At 35.3% G+C, this 18,002-nt stretch overlaps 1 protein-coding gene across 1 annotated transcript in view; it reads right to left on the reverse strand.

Annotated features, from left to right (window-relative positions):
- LOC132853799 (uncharacterized) overlaps positions 1-17,512 on the reverse strand; it is a 37,939-nt gene extending 20,427 nt beyond the window's left edge. The window contains exons 1-16 of the mRNA XM_060881771.1: positions 17,427-17,512; positions 17,292-17,327; positions 17,121-17,165; positions 16,872-17,001; positions 16,175-16,284; positions 15,650-15,694; positions 15,437-15,572; positions 15,218-15,328; positions 5,628-5,743; positions 5,493-5,528; positions 5,322-5,366; positions 5,073-5,202; positions 4,376-4,485; positions 3,851-3,895; positions 3,638-3,773; positions 3,436-3,546 (exon numbers count right to left, since the gene is read on the reverse strand). Of these exons, the coding sequence (XP_060737754.1) occupies positions 3,436-3,546; positions 3,638-3,773; positions 3,851-3,895; positions 4,376-4,485; positions 5,073-5,202; positions 5,322-5,366; positions 5,493-5,528; positions 5,628-5,743; positions 15,218-15,328; positions 15,437-15,572; positions 15,650-15,694; positions 16,175-16,284; positions 16,872-17,001; positions 17,121-17,165; positions 17,292-17,327; positions 17,427-17,460 (1,376 nt within the window). The 5' untranslated portion in view covers positions 17,461-17,512. The remainder of the gene's footprint in view (positions 1-3,435; positions 3,547-3,637; positions 3,774-3,850; positions 3,896-4,375; positions 4,486-5,072; positions 5,203-5,321; positions 5,367-5,492; positions 5,529-5,627; positions 5,744-15,217; positions 15,329-15,436; positions 15,573-15,649; positions 15,695-16,174; positions 16,285-16,871; positions 17,002-17,120; positions 17,166-17,291; positions 17,328-17,426) is intronic.
- Positions 17,513-18,002: the final 490 nt, after the last annotated feature.

An 18,002-nucleotide genomic window follows, 5' to 3' on the forward strand; every position in this document is an offset into this window, starting at 1 on the left:
ACGAAAGTGTGCTTGATAATTCAACAATACGATGTCATGACCAACCGTTTTATTTGATTCTCCTGATTTCTGCAGGCCGCGAATTCTCCTTCATTGCTCTCAAACCACTTCCCAGGTAATGTTTCTTGATTGTAATGATCAAATTTGAACACATAGAATTCTAAGTGTTCAAATTTGATCATTACATTCAAGTAACATTACCTGGGAAGTGGTTTGAGCGCAATGAAGGAGAATGCGCGTAGTTTTAGCTGACGTCTTCAACATAGTAAAAGTAGATAAGGCCCATGGGTACTGTAGTATTTAGTTTACTGTCCGATTTGACACATCAAATAGATGGAAAAACGGCTTTTCTCAGAAAAGAAACCATAGCACAAAACAATAATAACAAGGATAAAATCTCCTGGTTAAATGTTGAGTAATGTAGTGCTTAAAGTTTAAAAATGAATAACAAATGAGCAAAAACAATGCTTCCGAGTGGCAGAAAGAAAAACGTGGTGCAGACACGAAAGATGCTTCCTATTGAAATACATTCGATCAAACGCCGTGCTGAGTGACATAAAAAAAGGGAAATTCGTTTCCACGAACACAAATCAAATAGATTACATTTCGTGACCTATGTCACAAACTGCAGTGAGACTGGGTTTGTTCAGACCAAGGAGGTGCATGGAGTTTGGCACAGAGAGAGGATGGAGAGGAGCCCAAAAGAACCCCATTCAAATCCACACCAGGCTCAAAAGAAGATCCAGCTACAGCGTGAATGACACTGGAAGAGGTCACTCACTATATGTCATGCTGGCTAATAAGCATAAGCAGAGCAAGGCTTCCCTCACTCAGACTAAGCAGTGGATAAGAAGCAGTCATCTGACTGAGCCACACCCATGGACATTTGGGGGATATCAGCAAATTAGAAACACAATAATCAGCAAATTAGAAACACAATAGGGCAATTGTAACATTAAATATGTCAGCAGTAGCTTTCTTTAAAGTACTTTATATTTTTCTTTTCTCATAGCAAAATAGTTAGCTGTTGTTTTAGGGCCAGAGTTAGCCTCCTGTCAATGATGTGCAGGTTTATTTATTTATTTATTTATTTATTCATTTATTTATTTAGTTTTAAAATAATTACAGTTGTTCAAATTTGATTTTCACATTTATAAAAGAAAAAAAATCAAGCCTGTCTGATTTGACCACCTAATGACTGCAAATTTACATTGTTTTGAGGTCGAGTAATTCTGCAATCATGCCAGGAGGTGGCACTGTTGTGTCATATTAAGCCCATTCTTTTTACGTTGCTATGGTGATATTAGAGTGCCTATGCTGATGACAGAAATGAGGACTATAATCCCCTGTCATTCTGTACTCCACAGAGCTGTATAATATTGAAAGCTACCTTGTACACATACACATGAATGACTTGCACGTATTACCACTGATCTGAAAGGTGCTGAAGAAATGTGTTTAAATGTATGTCACTATGGAAAAGGGCATCTGCCAAATGCTGTAAATGTAAACTTAAGACACAGCAAGCCATAGAAAGGAGAGACTGAGAGTGAACAGCCAAAAGTGTCACAATGAAACAAAAGTTTTGTATGAAAAGGTGATGGTCTTACAAAAGGTTCTATTCATGTTATGTTTAGTATGTTTAGTATGCTGGAGACTATAAACATTAAAAAAATTATTGTATATTTATAATTCAGTTCTTCGAAAGATTTTACAAGGTAGATGTTCATAACCTCTGATCCTGTAGGCTGAAAATAATTAAATGAAATTGTGTTAAATTTCAGGGGGAAGTTGTGGCCTAATGGTTAGAGAGTTCGACTCCTAACCCTCAGGTGGTGAGTTCGAGTCTTGGGCCGGCAATACCACGACTGAGGTGCCCTTGAGCAAGGCACCAAAACACCCCCCCTGTTTTTACTGTATAATTCTCTACAGCAGTAAAGCAATTCAATGTGATTATTGCATTCGTGTACATGTTTCTGTTTTTCTGGGTCACTATTTTGGATTACCTTCTGCACCTGTCAGCTTAAGCACTATATTTAAAATGTTTATTAGTGTTTGTTGATTGACTGATAGATTGGACACAAACTGTCAGAATATTAAAAGACTTCACATAAATTCACACAATTCTCATCTGTTATGCTTGCATTCAGAGGACAGTTTATTGCTTAATCATTAGTACATTAGATGTATTAGTTTAAGAGCTACTGATTACAAGGTTTAAAGTCATAACATCAGTAGAGTAGTTGATTATATAACATGAAAAACTGAAGTATCCCACCACAAAGACTCCTGCACTTTATTATGTGCATGGTTGCATATTTAAAGCTGATTCCTTTTCAGACTGAAGAGAGGACACATGGCAGAAAGCTGCAGTCACTCTATGCTGTGAAAAGCAAGAAAAAAATATAGTTGTAATACAGAATGTAATATAACTGTCATATAGTACTTAAAAAAAGATGAAAATGAAATAAAAAAAAAACATTTAAAATATTCACATTAAATTTTTTTTTAAATTATTCATAAAGTATAAATATGTTTTGAATTATGTTTTATGTTGTATCATCTTTTAAGATTTAGTACATAATTAACACTACATAAGCATGCAAGTTTTTGACCACTTTTTTAAATTCAAATGTACTTTTTTCTTTCTTAAATAACAGCACATTTATGATTTCGATTATTATTTAGATGGATGTCCCTTTGACTGAGTTGTTATGGGAGAAACAATAATACATTTGAATGGTTAGAAGCATGTGATTTGAATTGTAGCCAGCACTATGATCAAAGCTGCTATTACGGAAATGAACGAACTTCTTACCAGGCAGCATTGAGAATTGATCAACATTGTGCTATATCTAATCTAATGTAATCTAATCTAATATAATGCATTGAATAAAGAAATACATACGGCAGACCGTCGAGCTACAGCCACCTCCCCTGCAGGAAACATATGAATTGTTAATAATAAAATAATATTGCATGTGTTGTACTTAAATTCTGTAATTAATTGGATGAACAGTATTGAAAATAGGAGCTTAAAGTTCTCAACCAAGTATGAGTATACAAATAAAAAATAAACAGTAAGACATTAATAAATAAACAGTAAGACCCTGTACTTGGACATATTGTAGTAAATAAAATTAATGCTGTTGATGCTATAGGTGCATAAAAATAATGTATGCACATTTAAAAGATAATACAAAAAATATTCTGTAATATAGTAAGCATTCCCGTGAAGGCATCCTTTATGGAGACCTATGCTAGGTTTCTGAATTGATTTGTCCTTGTCTACTTTATTTGTTCTGTGTAGTTATTTTCTTTAACATACTTTTTAATCATAAGCTCATAAGGACTTTCTTCTTTCCTGTTTAATCAAGATTACTAAAAAGAAGTGACAAATAAAAACTTTTCAGGGATTATCAGGGAGATACTCACTGATTAGTGATGCAGGTATAGGACACTGTGAGGTATTTAGCAGTTGGTTTACAAGGATCTGTAAAGATGGTGGAGGAAGCTTCTACTGTGCAACTGTTCTTTCCATTGCACCTGTACATTAAAGTAAGATGTTACTCTTTGAACACTAGATATCAAGCAAGTACTTTTTTTTTTAAACGAAAAAGCTTAAAAAACATCTCACAGTGAGGCGACAGATGAGAGTGCATTTGGAGAGTAGCAGTTGGTGTTCTGGGTCAAACCGTTGTGAATTCCACTTGAACAGGTTACAGAATCAGCACGCCCGAAGTTCGCATTCACGATCTCAATAGTATCCGCTCCTGCACAGATATACAGGTAAGCTTCCTTTGTTCAGCAACAACATGAATGTAATTTTAAAAAAAAAGATTTTTCTTACCACAGTCTAGTGTGCGGTAGCCATGCTCACAGACCACAGCTACATCTAGATAAAGGAGACAAAGCAAGTGCATACAATCTGACAATATACAGATATCCAACCTTATATAAGTATTCATAGATCATTCTATCAAGAGATTATTAAAACCCAACACTGCTCTTAATCCTAGAACTTCATCCAACCCCCAAAACCTAGTGGTAGTGGTATGAGTAGCATGTTGTAGAGATGAGCTCATCAGGGACTGGAAAACTTTCTAGTTGTTTTAAAACTTAAAGCTTCATCTGAGTGGTTCAAACCCAACACAAATGTTTTCAAATGGTCCGGTCCAAACTAGACTATATTTATATTCAGATATTTAGAAATGATTGAATTGGCAGCAGAAACTTGCAGCGGGTGAGCAAGAGCAGTCATTGGCTCATATTAGTGCATTAACAGAGAACATTCTGGATTCTGCACTTTTATGACAATTAATTTCATAAGAGCCATCATAAATTCTAACACACTTCCACTCTATAGACTACTTACGGGCATCAATGCAGTCGTAAGTGGTAGTGTAGTATTTGTAGGTTCCTTTGCATGGGTCAGAGCTGCCAAGCAAGTTTGTCTTTACCTCACACTCTCTTAGTCCATTGCATCTGTTTATGTGAACAGACCAAATACACTCAGCAGGGTTATGTATCATACATTTTATACCTTTACAGTTATCTTTAATATGGTGTTACATCAAGTCATTTTCTCTTATTTTGTATGTTATAGCACCTTTAGACTGTCATTTTCTCACCAGCACAAACATTTTTTGTTCCTTTTTCTGGAAATTAATGGCAACACTTGCCCTTGTTGGAAACCTTACTGATCATTACAAAGCACTTATACACTGAGACTCCTGTTATAAATATTAAATAAACATCTATTTACAGAATTAAATAATTAGTATTACTTGTATTAGCCATATAAGTTCCTGTGTAAGTAGTAACTGTAGAAAGAATATTGTATTAAATAATTTTATTACAATATTATCAACTTTGCAACAATACTGTTGCCTATTGTATAGTTGTGCAGTTGTAGAATAACACATTGTGGATAATTACATTCTAGTATGTAGCAGCTCTGTGGCATCAATTATTTCATACATTTATTAAATTGATATTAAAGAAATTTTGTTTACATTTCTGCCAGTTGTTGTGGATCTATTGTGTATAGTATAAGCCAAGAAACACTGTACCTGTCAGCAATAGTGGAAACGGTACTTGAGCAGCTGGTATCAGTAACCTCAAGATTGGGATGTGGAGCACTGCAGATTTTGCTATCCGAACGGCCGTACACAGTAGACGTCACCTTTATCACTCCAGAGTCTAAGTAACATCGAAAATTTCAAATGTAATTATACATTTTTTGCTTTATTTAGTTTCACATAATAATGCAATGATTTCTTACAGCTATACAGTATAACAGACATGACATTTAAACTTACCACAAGTGAGGCGCTGGACATCACCATCACAGGTAATCACAGATTCTGAAAGAACAAATTATTCACACAGACATTTGAAATAAACCTAACTAATTTGTGCATGTTCTCTGTAAAACGCTTATCACATGTTAGTTTATATGAAAAAGGTGTTTGATGGCATTAAAATATTACCTCCAGAAACATGCAAACCAGGTGCTGCAATAAGCACTGTAAAGTAAACACAGGTAACAAACACAGATGGAAGATGTAAAAATGAAATAAAAGTCAACCATGGAGTTCATATGGAAAAGCATGGAAGAAACTTACGGGTGAGTAGAGTGAGCTTCAGGCAGAGCATCATGATGCTGAATGTGTTGAAGCAGTAATGTTGGATGTAGATGCTGTTGGATGTGTTGAAGTGCTGCACCACTGGCTCTGCTCTCCTTATATATAGTACATCATGTAACTGAAAACAAAAACATTGCACATAAGACATTCCATAGACACACCCAGGATGCATTATAATCAAAGATAATTGTATATCTATATATTTTTTTTATATCTAAATATGTAGGTCAAGCCATTATGGTGTAATTCATAATGAGTTTAATGGCAAACAGGTTTGCAGGAATTAAGACAAACAGGGGAAGGTTAGGGGTAAGTTAGAGTACTGGCTTTAACTGAGATTATTATAAAGAGTACCACACTTCAAAAAAGCTTTTTATAAGAGTATCCAACAATTTGAGAGGGGATTATTGGTACCATGTTACCTCCAGGCAACGTAACCCATTTTAGCTTTTTTCAATAAAATTGAGACACACATTTAATTGGTCAAAGCAATCTCGGTGAAGAGGAACTCAAATACTAACCAATCTACATGCCAAAAAGTAGTCATTTTACCCACAGGGGCTCATTTTTACTTTAGCTTCTCACAGCCCCATATTTTGTCTAATGAAAAGTGAACCCAATTCAAGTAACAATCCATGATGTGTAAAGTATTTTCAAAACATTTACATTACATATCTTCAGATGTGTCAGAAGAAATCACAAAAAAGTGCATGTTGCCTTCAGGCTACAATGTACTGTACTGGAATCGCATAGGCCCATATAAAGCATACTAGGATGGAAAACAAGCAAATTTCATTTTGAAGAGAGTTAGAATTATCTAAACTGATTTGGCAATTTCATTTTGTAATGCAATGTAGTGTTAATTTCGTCACCTATTTTTAATTTAGTCTTAATCTTAGTCTTGTGCCAAATGTCCTTGTTAGTTTTAGTCATATTTAGTCATTCACATATCTTTTTTGTTAGTCTTAGTTTTAGTCGACTAAAAGTCTCGTCATTTTAGTCTAGTTTTAGTCAAAAGAAAACTCAATGTATCTTAGTCAAGTTTTAGTCGACTAAAAGTCTTTTAATTTTAGTCTAGTTTTAGTCAAAAAATTGAAGCTTGACCACATCTGGAATCTATTGTAAGAATAAATACAACGAGGCCTCATTAAATGCAATAATATCAGGAACACAAGTGTTATAGTGGAAATAAATAACTTAATGAAAAGCCTAAGATCAAAACTGTAGGTGTATATATATATATATATATATATATAAATTACCGACTTAATGCAAGTTATACATGGTATTGCACACACCATTATTGATGATATTTGGAGCAATATTACATGTAATTGTTAAACTTGATTCCCTATACATTTGTTTTTAAGCCTTTATGATTATGATGTGATTGTGACAGGGGTGTGGGAAGAGGTTTCAGGTTGGGAGTGTTGAGTTTTTTCTGTCACCACTTTTGAATAAGAAACAATATCAAGGCTATAAAACTTGTCAAAACTCCGCGAATCACAAAAATATCAGTGAGAAGTTGAGAACACTCGAACACCCAGGATTCTAAACGTAGAGACGGAGCGCACTATTTTCTGTAGCGGAAACAATACAATTGTTTTTAAATCAATAAACTCCTTTTTAAATCATCATTTTGAGTCAAATTATCGATTTATTTGGTAGGTAGCAATATAATAAGCGGGATCCGCTTCGCGGACCTGTAACTTGAGCATCAGCGCAAAGCCGCGAACTCGTTGTGAATATTTTAAAGGCGTAACAGCTGATGAAAAAGCAGAGACAATTGTAGACGAAAATGAAGAGAGATTTTATCTTAGTTTTTATTTTATACAAAACATTTTCGTCTCGTCTTTTTTCGTCAACAATAATGCATGTTAATTTAGTCTTAGTCAGCGTTTTTGGACAGTGGTGCAGTCTTGTCATCGTCTCGTCTTAGTCATGAAAAAAAAGGTTGTTGAAGAACATATTTCGTCTCGTCTCGTCTCGTCTGACGAAATTAACACTAATGCAAGGATCCTTATATTTTCTATGCCACTTCAAAAAATATAAATCACAGGTGCCACTGACAGTTGATAAGATTGAGGATAAGGCACAATACAATGCTGTGGAAGATGAGCTCACAGTGGCAATCCGGCAGGGAGAGATTAAAAGTGAGGATCAAGATGGGAATGAAAACAAAAGTATAACAATGGTCGAAAATGAACAGGAATAAGTTGACTGTAAGAACGAGAAAGGTGATGATGGTTTATATGATGGAGCTTGGCTTTGGAAAAGGGCCTGGCAGACCACAACATTGGAGTTGAACAGGAGTTGGAAAATAGCTTGGGTGGCCACCACATCAGCCTTTGCATGGAACAGGGCTTGGAACAGAGATTAGGAGTCTGCTACATTGGCCTAAGCAAGGAACAGGGTTTAAAGCAGAGTTTGGAATGAAGAGGCTTGTGGAGAGAGCTCTGCAGTGGAAGCCACACTGTCGGCCTCATCGTGGAATGGGCTTGAGCACCCTGCTCCAGGCCCTATATCGTGTTCTGTTCCAGGCCCTGTCTGTTTTGTTTAAATTGCTCGATACTGTTACGTTGAAATGTGTCTTTTGTTTTGATTAATATCTTGTCTCTGCCTCTGTCTAGTTGTTGCTTGATCCCTGATCGTGTCCTAATTATACTAACATATTCTGTGTTTTGCTTTTATTTGTTAAGGCAATTAAACCATCTTGTGGTGAATCTTAGGTTCAAAATATCAGTGTAATCCTTGTGATCGCACTACACCAAGTCTTGTTTCCTGTTACCAGTTTCTCATTTACCTTTCATGTTTTTGACCTGTTTTTCGTGTTCCTGCTCTAGTCTGTTAATGTCTTCTGATGGCCTGACCTCTGTATGTTCATTGGATTGTTAGCCATTTGAGTATGTTTAATAAAACCTGCTCCACCTGCACTTACATCCATGCTTTATACCCTGCCATGTGACTTAAGAATAGCATAACTACAAGGGAAACCCATTATTGTACATGAACAAGTTAAACTAATAGGATTATCAAGATCACTTAATTACATTTTTCTTTTAAGAGGGAAGTTCCATTTTCATGTGTCACATTTCAGATGAATGTACTGTATTTTAAATACAGCTTGCAGACAATAAAAAAAACAGGTCAGTCAAGAATCTAGTAAAGAAAGCAAGACAGTGTGAACTCATCGTGTTTACATGCATTAGCACCGTATCTGTGAGAGATTATTGGGCTTATACTTTGTGTATAGTATGCTATACACTTACTATAACATCTCACAAACAATGTAGATGTAGCATCAAGAGATCACTGAATACAAAACTGTTTTGTTTGTGCAAAAACTGAGAGAATGTGAAACCATGAAATTAAAAAAATGTTTATTTGTATGTATGTTTGTATGTTTGTTTGTTTTTTTGTTTCTTTAAGTGATTGTTTTCTGATTGGATAAGATAAATGGTTATTATTGTGGTTAATGACTGATCTAAAGGTCAAATAAACACATAAATTGTAGAAATACTCTTGTGATGAAAACTTCATAATATCATTATTATTATACATGAATAAATCAGAGGAATGCAAAAAAGGTCTTCCTTTAGTAACAGACACTGAGAGAAAACAGCTGAAACACCACAACAGGTGGCCCTGGGTCAAATCCATTTATCCTAATTGGATTATTTTTAACAGAATTTAATTTTTTTTTTTTTTCAACCTACACACTGTAAAAAAATGTAAAATGTTTGGGTTTTTTTCCCGCTGACAGACAGGAACCATGTCCACCAAAAAATGAAAAAGGAAAAAAAAAGTTTAAAAAGTTCTAAAAGGTCATAAAGGATAGTCCAAAAGATGCTCCACCAATTGCTGGGTCTGTGAGTGGCAGGATGGGTTAGAGTACTGTTTTATTTGTCCTTAAAAACCAGAAAGAAATAATGTACCAAACTAGAAACTTATTAAGCACATAACAACCCTAACTATTCAAAGAGACTTGTGAGAAAATGTCAAAGAAACCTTTCTTTGAACTACATTTTGTAATCAAATGTAAAAATACTTTTTACTACACTGTTATAAAATGTTCTGATTGATCAGAAGTCAAGATGATTGCAAAATCAGGAGATTCAGAGCCAGTTTGTAGTCAAAAATTTGTTGTATTGTGCACAAACACAGCCTCAGAAATTCATACTTAAGTGAAAAGAGTCATGTTTAGGTCTTATGTAGTCCTTAGACATTAAAGGAGTATATAAAGTACCTTGAAGTGCCTCAAGAACTCAGTACATTTAAAGCTACAGTAACACTGTTTCTTTCATCAACTTCAATCTCAGGCAATTTCCAACTCTGTGCCTACTATGGAGCCTGGACCCATGTCTGAACTACAACAGTCTACATCACCAGGTGCTCCAAAACTTACATGGGGTGAAATCATGGACACTGAGGACAATGCGCTGGAGAATGTAGAGCCCTTCTGTTTCTATGTGAGACAATATGCTCATTTTTGTTGTGTCTTATTCTTTGTATTCATATTCTCTCTTCTTTATGTTTAAAACAGAATCTCTAGAGCACAGACAACATCAACCAGGTAGAGGAGCAGAAGGTGGAGACAAAGAATGTAGAGAAGAGGATAGAGGAGCAGGCCAAAGTTCTTCAGATGCCTGTTACATGCAAGAAGATCCCTAAGGAACGTCTCAGCAAGGACACCAAGGTGTACACAGTAGGTGGAGTAAAAAAAAAGAAGGTAATTAGATCAACGGAGAGAGAGAGGAGCGAAGATTCATGTTCCTGTTCAGTCCATGTGCATATATGTGTTTTCCAGTGAGCAGAGACTAAATTTTGCTTAATTTCATCTTAGTTCCCTTTGGTAAAGCGGAGCGAGGTATGTGATGTCGACATACAGTATGTTACAGTACGTGTTATAGTTTATTTCAAAGTCCTATGAGCCTGTTAGCATGTAAATGTTAATCATTGAGCTCTTTTGTGTCTTCATCCACCTTATCATTTATATTTTATGTTTCTCTGCAAACTTGAACTTTATTTATTGTATTTTTTTTGTATATGAGTCGTATTTATTTGTTATGTTGTTTCTTTGTGTAGTTTCACGGTGCTACGCAAACTAAAGTTTAATGGCACACTTCGCGAGCGAAATAAAGAAAGAAGCACCCGTCGGAAACGCTCTGTGTCTCTTTTATGGATACCAATGGGCAGCTACAAAGTCTGTCTGCAGATCAAGGCCTGAGAGGACATGCTTTGTTTCCATATATGGACATATTTGTGTGTCTATGAGTTCATTTGTCAATATGTCTATGAATGTTGTTTATTATTTTCTATTAGTGTTTTTCTATGTAGATGATGAAGAAAATGATGTTAATGTCACACATTGACTCTTAATATCATAATGCAAAAGCCAAAATCGTACATAAAGGTACAATGCTGACATTAAAGTTTAAGCCTTTGTACTAGTTTTTCTCAGCTGCGCTATTCTGTTTTTGTTTTTTTATTAGCTTGATAATTGACATAATTAACACACTGGGTGTTGACTCTTTCCTGACTCTTTGCAGACAGTGAAATTACTGCTGAGGAACATTGACTACAATGTGGATGACAGACGCCTACATGAAGAATTCCACCCTTTATATCCATCCATGCAAAGGTCACTTATAATTACCAATTCCTACATTTTATTCCTTCGCTTCCCTGTATTTACTTTTTCATATCAAAACCAGCATGCACTTGAGGCTCAAGGAGATGAATATGTAGCTGGATGTTTTATTGCTAAATATTTAACTAGTTTATTTTCTGAATTTGGAGAGCTATCTTTTTGTAGTGCTGTATTGTAGGGCATGTAGTGCTCATTCTTTCATCTGTATCCTTTACAGATCAATATGGAGAATGGCTGCAACAAAGGCAGAGAACAAAGGTTTTTCCATATATCACACATATTTAGTGTGTCAAATCGGACAGGATTTTCAGGATTAAACTAAATACTACAGTACCCATGAGCCTTATCTACTTTTGCTATGTTGAAGACGTCAGCTACTGTAAAACTAACTGATGACCCACCGCTGATTCTCTTTTAATGATCTTCTTATTTTTCTTTCAACACATAAACACGAAAGTGTGCTTGATAATTCAACAATACGATGTCATGACCATCCATTTTATTTGATTCTCCTGATTTCTGCAGGCCGGCGAATTCTCCTTCATTGCTCTCAAACCACTTCCCAGGTAATGTTACTTGAATGTAATGATCAAATTTGAACACATAGAATTTGCAGCTTTCAGAAATCACCCAATTGCAAATGCGGATGCCCGCATTACCCGTGAGCCTCAGCATCCGTTGCTATGGAGATGGAGCCAGTCCGCTTTGCGATTGGGTGATTTCTGTATAGACTTTCAGGTTTTCACGAATTCTAAGTGTTCAAATTTGATCATTACATTCAAGTAACATTACCTGGGAAGTGGTTTGAGTGCAATGAATCAGAATTCGCGTAGTTTTAGCTGACGTCTTCAACATAGTAAAAGTAGATAAGGCCCATGGGTACTGTAGTATTTAGTTTACTGTCCGATTTGACACATCAAATAGATGGAAAAACGTCCTTTTTTTTCAGAAAAGAAACCATAGCACAAAGCAATAAAAACAAGGATAAAATCTCCTGGTTAAATGTTGAGTAATGTAGTGCTTAAAGTTTAAAAATGAATAACAAATGAGCTAAAACAATGCTTCCGAGTGGCAGAAAGAAAAACGTGGTGCAGACACGAAAGATGCTTCCTATTGAAATACATTAGATCAAAAGTTGTGCTGAGTGACACAAAAAAAAGGGAAATTCGTGTCCACGAACACAAATCAAATAGATTACATTTCGTGACCTATGTCACAAACTGCCGTGAAACTGGGTTTGTTCAGACCAAGGAGGTGCATGGAGCCTGGCACAGAGAGAGGATGGAGAGGAGCCCAAAAGAACCCCATTCAAATCCACACCAGGCTCAAAAGAAGATCCAGCTACAGCGTGAATGACACTGGAAGAGGCCACTCACTATATGTCATGCTGGCTAATAACAAGCAGTGCAAGGCTTCCCTCACTCAGACTAAGCAGTGGATAAGAAGCAGTCATCTGACTGAGCCACTCCCATGGACATTTGGGGGATATCAGCAAATTAGAATCACAATAATCAGCAAATTAGAAACACACTAGGGCAATTGTAGCATTAAATATGTCAGCAGTAGCTTTCTTTAAAGTACTTTATATTTTTCTTTTCTCATAGCAAAATAGTTAGCTGTTGTTTTAGGGCCAGAGTTTAGACAGACAGAGCCTCCTGTCTATGATGTGCAGGTTTATTTATTTATTTATTTTTTCATGTATTTATTTATTTATTTATTTATTTTTATTTTTGAACATCTACAGTTGTTCAAATTTGATTGTTACATTTATAAAAGAAAAAAAATCAAGCCTGTCTGATTTGACCACCTAATGATCGCAAATGTTCATTGTTTTGAGGTCGAGTAATTCTGCAATCCTGCCAGAAGGTGGCATTGTTGTGTCAGATTAAGCCCATCCTTCTTACATTGCTATGGTGATATTAGAGCACATGAAGTGAAGTGAAGTGAAGTGACATACGGCTAAGTATGGTGACCCATACTCAGAATTCGTTCTCTGCATTTAACCCATCCAAAGTGCACACACACCGTGAACACACACCCGGAGCAGTGGGCAGCCATTTTTTATGCTGCGGCGCCCGGGGAGCAGTTGGGGCGGGGGTTTGGTGCCTGGTATCAAAGTTTTGTATGAAATTAAAAGGTGATGGTCTTACAGAAGGTTCTATTCATGTTATGTTTAGTATGTTTAGTATGCTGGAGACTATAAACATTAAAAAAATTATTGTAAATTTATAATTCAGTTCTTCGAAAGATTTTACAAGGTAGATGTTCATAACCTCTGATCCTGTAGGCTGAAAATAATTAAATGAAATTGTGTTAAATTTCAGGGGGAAGTTGTGGCCTAATGGTTAGAGAGGTCGACTCCTAACCCTAAGGTTGTGAGTTCGAGACTCGGGCCGGCGATACCACGACTGAGGTGCCCTTGAGCAAAGCAATTCAATGTGATTATTGCATTCGTGTACATGTTTCTGTTTTTCTGGGTCACTATTTTGGATTACCTTTTGCACCTGTCAGCTTAAGCACTGTGTTTAAAATGTTTATTAGTGTTTGTTTATTGACTGATAGATTGGACACAACTGTCAGAATATTAACCGACTTCACATAAATTTACACAATTCTCATCTGTTATGCTTGCATTCAGAGGACAGTTTATTGCTTAATCATTAGTACAATGGATTAGTCTAAGAGCTACTGATTACAAGGTTTAAAGTCATAACGTCAGTAGAGTAGTTGATTATATAACATGAAAAACTGAAGTATCCCACCACAAAGACTCCTGCACTTTATTATGTGCATGGTTGCATATTTAAAGCTGATTCCTTTTCAGACTGAAGAGAGGACACATGGCAGAAAGCTGCAGTCACTCTATGCTGTGAAAAGCAAGAAAAAAATATAGTTGTAATACAGAATGTAAAATAACTGTCATATAGTACTTAAAAAAAGATGAAAATGAAATAAAAAAAATACATTTAAAATATTCACATTAAAAAAAATTTAAAATTATTCATAAAGTATAAATATGTTTTGAATTATGTTTTATGTTGTATCATCTTTTAAGATTTAGTACATAATTAACACTACATAAGCATGCAAGTTTTTGACCACTTTTTTAAATTCAAATGTACTTTTTTCTTTCTTAAATAACAGCACATTTATGATTTCGATTATTATTTAGATGGATGTCCCTTTGACTGAGTTGTTATGGGAGAAACAATAATACATTTGAATGGTTAGAAGCATGTGATTTGAATTGTAGCCAGCACTATGATCAAAGCTGCTATTACGGAAATGAACGAACTTCTTACCAGGCAGCATTGAGAATTGATCAACATTGTGCTATATCTAATCTAATGTAATCTAATCTAATATAATGCATTGAATAAAGAAATACATACGGCAGACCGTCGAGCTACAGCCACCTCCCCTGCAGGAAACATATGAATTGTTAATAATAAAATAATATTGCATGTGTTGTACTTAAATTCTGTAATTAATTGGATGAACAGTATTGAAAATAGGAGCTTAAAGTTCTCAACCAAGTATGAGTATACAAATAAAAAATAAACAGTAAGACATTAATAAATAAACAGTAAGACCCTGTACTTGGACATATTGTAGTAAATAAAATTAATGCTGTTGATGCTATAGGTGCATAAAAATAATGTATGCACATTTAAAAGATAATACAAAAAATATTCTGTAATATAGTAAGCATTCACGTGAAGGCATCCTTTATGGAGACCTATGCTAGGTTTCTGAATTGATTTGTCCTTGTCTACTTTATTTGTTCTGTGTAGTTATTTTCTTTAACATACTTTTTAATCATAAGCTCATAAGGACTTTCTTCTTTCCTGTTTAATCAAGATTACTAAAAAGAAGTGACAAATAAAAACTTTTCAGGGATTGTCAGGGAGATACTCACTGATTAGTGATGCAGGTATAGGACACTGTGAGGTATTTAGCAGTTGGTTTACAAGGATCTGTAAAGATGGTGGAGGAAGCTTCTACTGTGCAACTGTTCTTTCCATTGCACCTGTACATTAAAGTAAGATGTTACTCTTTGAACACTAGATATCAAGCAAGTACGTCTAATAAGTTTTTTGTTTTTAAACGAAAAAGCTTAAAAAAAAAAACATCTCACAGTGAGGCGACAGATGAGAGTGCATTTGGAGAGTAGCAGTTGGTGTTCTGGGTCAAACCGTTGGGAATTCCACTTGAACAGGTTACAGAATCAGCACGCCCGAAGTTCGCATTCACGATCTCAATAGTATCGGCTCCTGCACAGATATACAGGTAAGCTTCCTTTGTTCAGCAACAACATGAATGTAATTTAAAAAAAAAAGATTTTTCTTACCACAGTCTAGTGTGCGGTAGCCATGCTCACAGACCACAGCTACATCTAGATAAAGGAGACAAAGCAAATGCATACAATCTGACAATATACAGATATCCAACCTTACATAAGTACTCATAGATCATTCTATCAAGAGATTATTAAAACCCAACACTGCTCTTAATCCTAGAACTTCATCCAACCCCCAAAACCTAGTGGTAGTGGTATGAGTAGCATGTTGTAGAGATGAGCTCATCAGGGACTGGAAAACTTTCTAGTTGTTTTAAAACTTAAAGCTTCATCTGAGTGGTTCAAACCCAACACAAATGTTTTCAAATGGTCCAGTCCAAACTAGACTATATTTATATTCAGATATTTAGAAATGATTGAATTGGCAGCAGAAACTTGCAGCGGGTGAGCAAGAGCAGTCATTGGCTCATATTAGTGCATTAACAGAGAACATTCTGGATTCTGCACTTTTATGACAATTAATTTCATAAGAGCCATCATAAATTCTAACACACTTCCACTCTATAGACTACTTACGGGCATCAATGCAGTCGTAAGTGGTAGTGTAGTATTTGTAGGTTCCTTTGCATGGGTCAGAGCTGCCAAGCAAGTCTGTCTTTACCTCACACTCTCTTAGTCCATTGCATCTGTTTATGTGAACAGACCAAATACACTCAGCAGGGTTATGTATCATACATTTTATACCTTTACTGTTATCTTTAATATAGTGTAACATCAAGTCATTTTCTCTTATTTTGTATGTTATAGCACCTTTAGACTGTCATTTTCTCACCAGCACAAACATTTTTTGTTCCTTTTTCTGGAAATTAATGGCAACACTTGCCCTTGTTGGAAACCTTACTGATCATTACAAAGCACTTATACACTGAGACTCCTGTTATAAATATTAAATAAACATCTATTTACAGAATTAAATAATTAATATTACTTGTATTAGCCATATAAGTTCCTGTGTAAGTAGTAACTGTAGAAAGAATATTGTATTAAATAATTTTATTACAATATTATCAACTTTGCAACAATACTGTTGCCTATTGTATAGTTGTGCAGTTGTAGAATAACACATTGTGGATAATTACATTCTAGTATGTAGCAGCTCTGTGGCATCAATTATTTCATACATTTATTAAATTGATATTAAAGAAATTTTGTTTACATTTCTGACAGTTGTTGTGGATCTATTGTGTATAGTATAAGCCAAGAAACACTGTACCTGTCAGCAATAGTGGAAACGGTACTGGAGCAGCTGGTATCAGTAACCTTAAGATTGGGATGTGGAGCACTGCAGATTTGGCTATCCGAACGGCCGTACACAGTAGACGTCACCTTTATCACTCCAGAGTCTAAGTAACATCGAAAATTTCAAATGTAATTATACATTTTTTGCTTTATTTAGTTTCACATAATAATGCAATGACTTCTTACAGCTATACAGTATAACAGACATGACATTTAAACTTACCACAAGTGAGGCGCTGGACATCACCATCACAGGTAATCACAGATTCTGAAAGAACAAATTATTCACACAGACATTTGAAATAAACCTAACTAATTTGTGCATGTTCTCTGTAAAACGCTTATCACATGTTAGTTTATATGAAAAAGGTGTTTGATGGCATTAAAATATTACCTCCAGAAACATGCAAACCAGGTGCTGCAATAAGCACTGTAAAGTAAACACAGGTAACAAACACAGATGGAAGATGTAAAAATGAAATAAAAGTCAACCATGGAGTTCATATGGAAAAGCATGGAAGAAACTTACGGGTGAGTAGAGTGAGCTTCAGGCAGAGCATCATGATGCTGAATGTGTTGAAGCAGTAATGTTGGATGTAGATGCTGTTGGATGTGTTGAAGTGCTGCACCACTGGCTCTGCTCTCCTTATATATAGTACATCATGTAACTGAAAACAAAAACATTGCACATAAGACATTCCATAGACACACCCAGGATGCATTATAATCAAAGATAATTGTATATCTATATATTTTTTTTATATCTAAATATGTAGGTCAAGCCATTATGGTGTAATTCATAATGAGTTTAATGGCAAACAGGTTTGCAGGAATTAAGACAAACAGGGGAAGGTTAGGGGTAAGTTAGAGTACTGGCTTTAACTGAGATTATTATAAAGAGTACCACACTTCAAAAAAGCTTTTTATAAGAGTATCCAACAATTTGAGAGGGGATTATTGGTACCATGTTACCTCCAGGCAACGTAACCCATTTTAGCTTTTTTCAATAAAATTGAGACACACATTTAATTGGTCAAAGCAATCTCGGTGAAGAGGAACTCAAATACTAACCAATCTACATGCCAAAAAGTAGTCATTTTACCCA

This window comes from Tachysurus vachellii, chromosome 11 (assembly GCF_030014155.1).
Source record: "Tachysurus vachellii isolate PV-2020 chromosome 11, HZAU_Pvac_v1, whole genome shotgun sequence".
In the NCBI taxonomy this organism is placed as follows: Eukaryota; Metazoa; Chordata; class Actinopteri; order Siluriformes; family Bagridae; genus Tachysurus; species Tachysurus vachellii.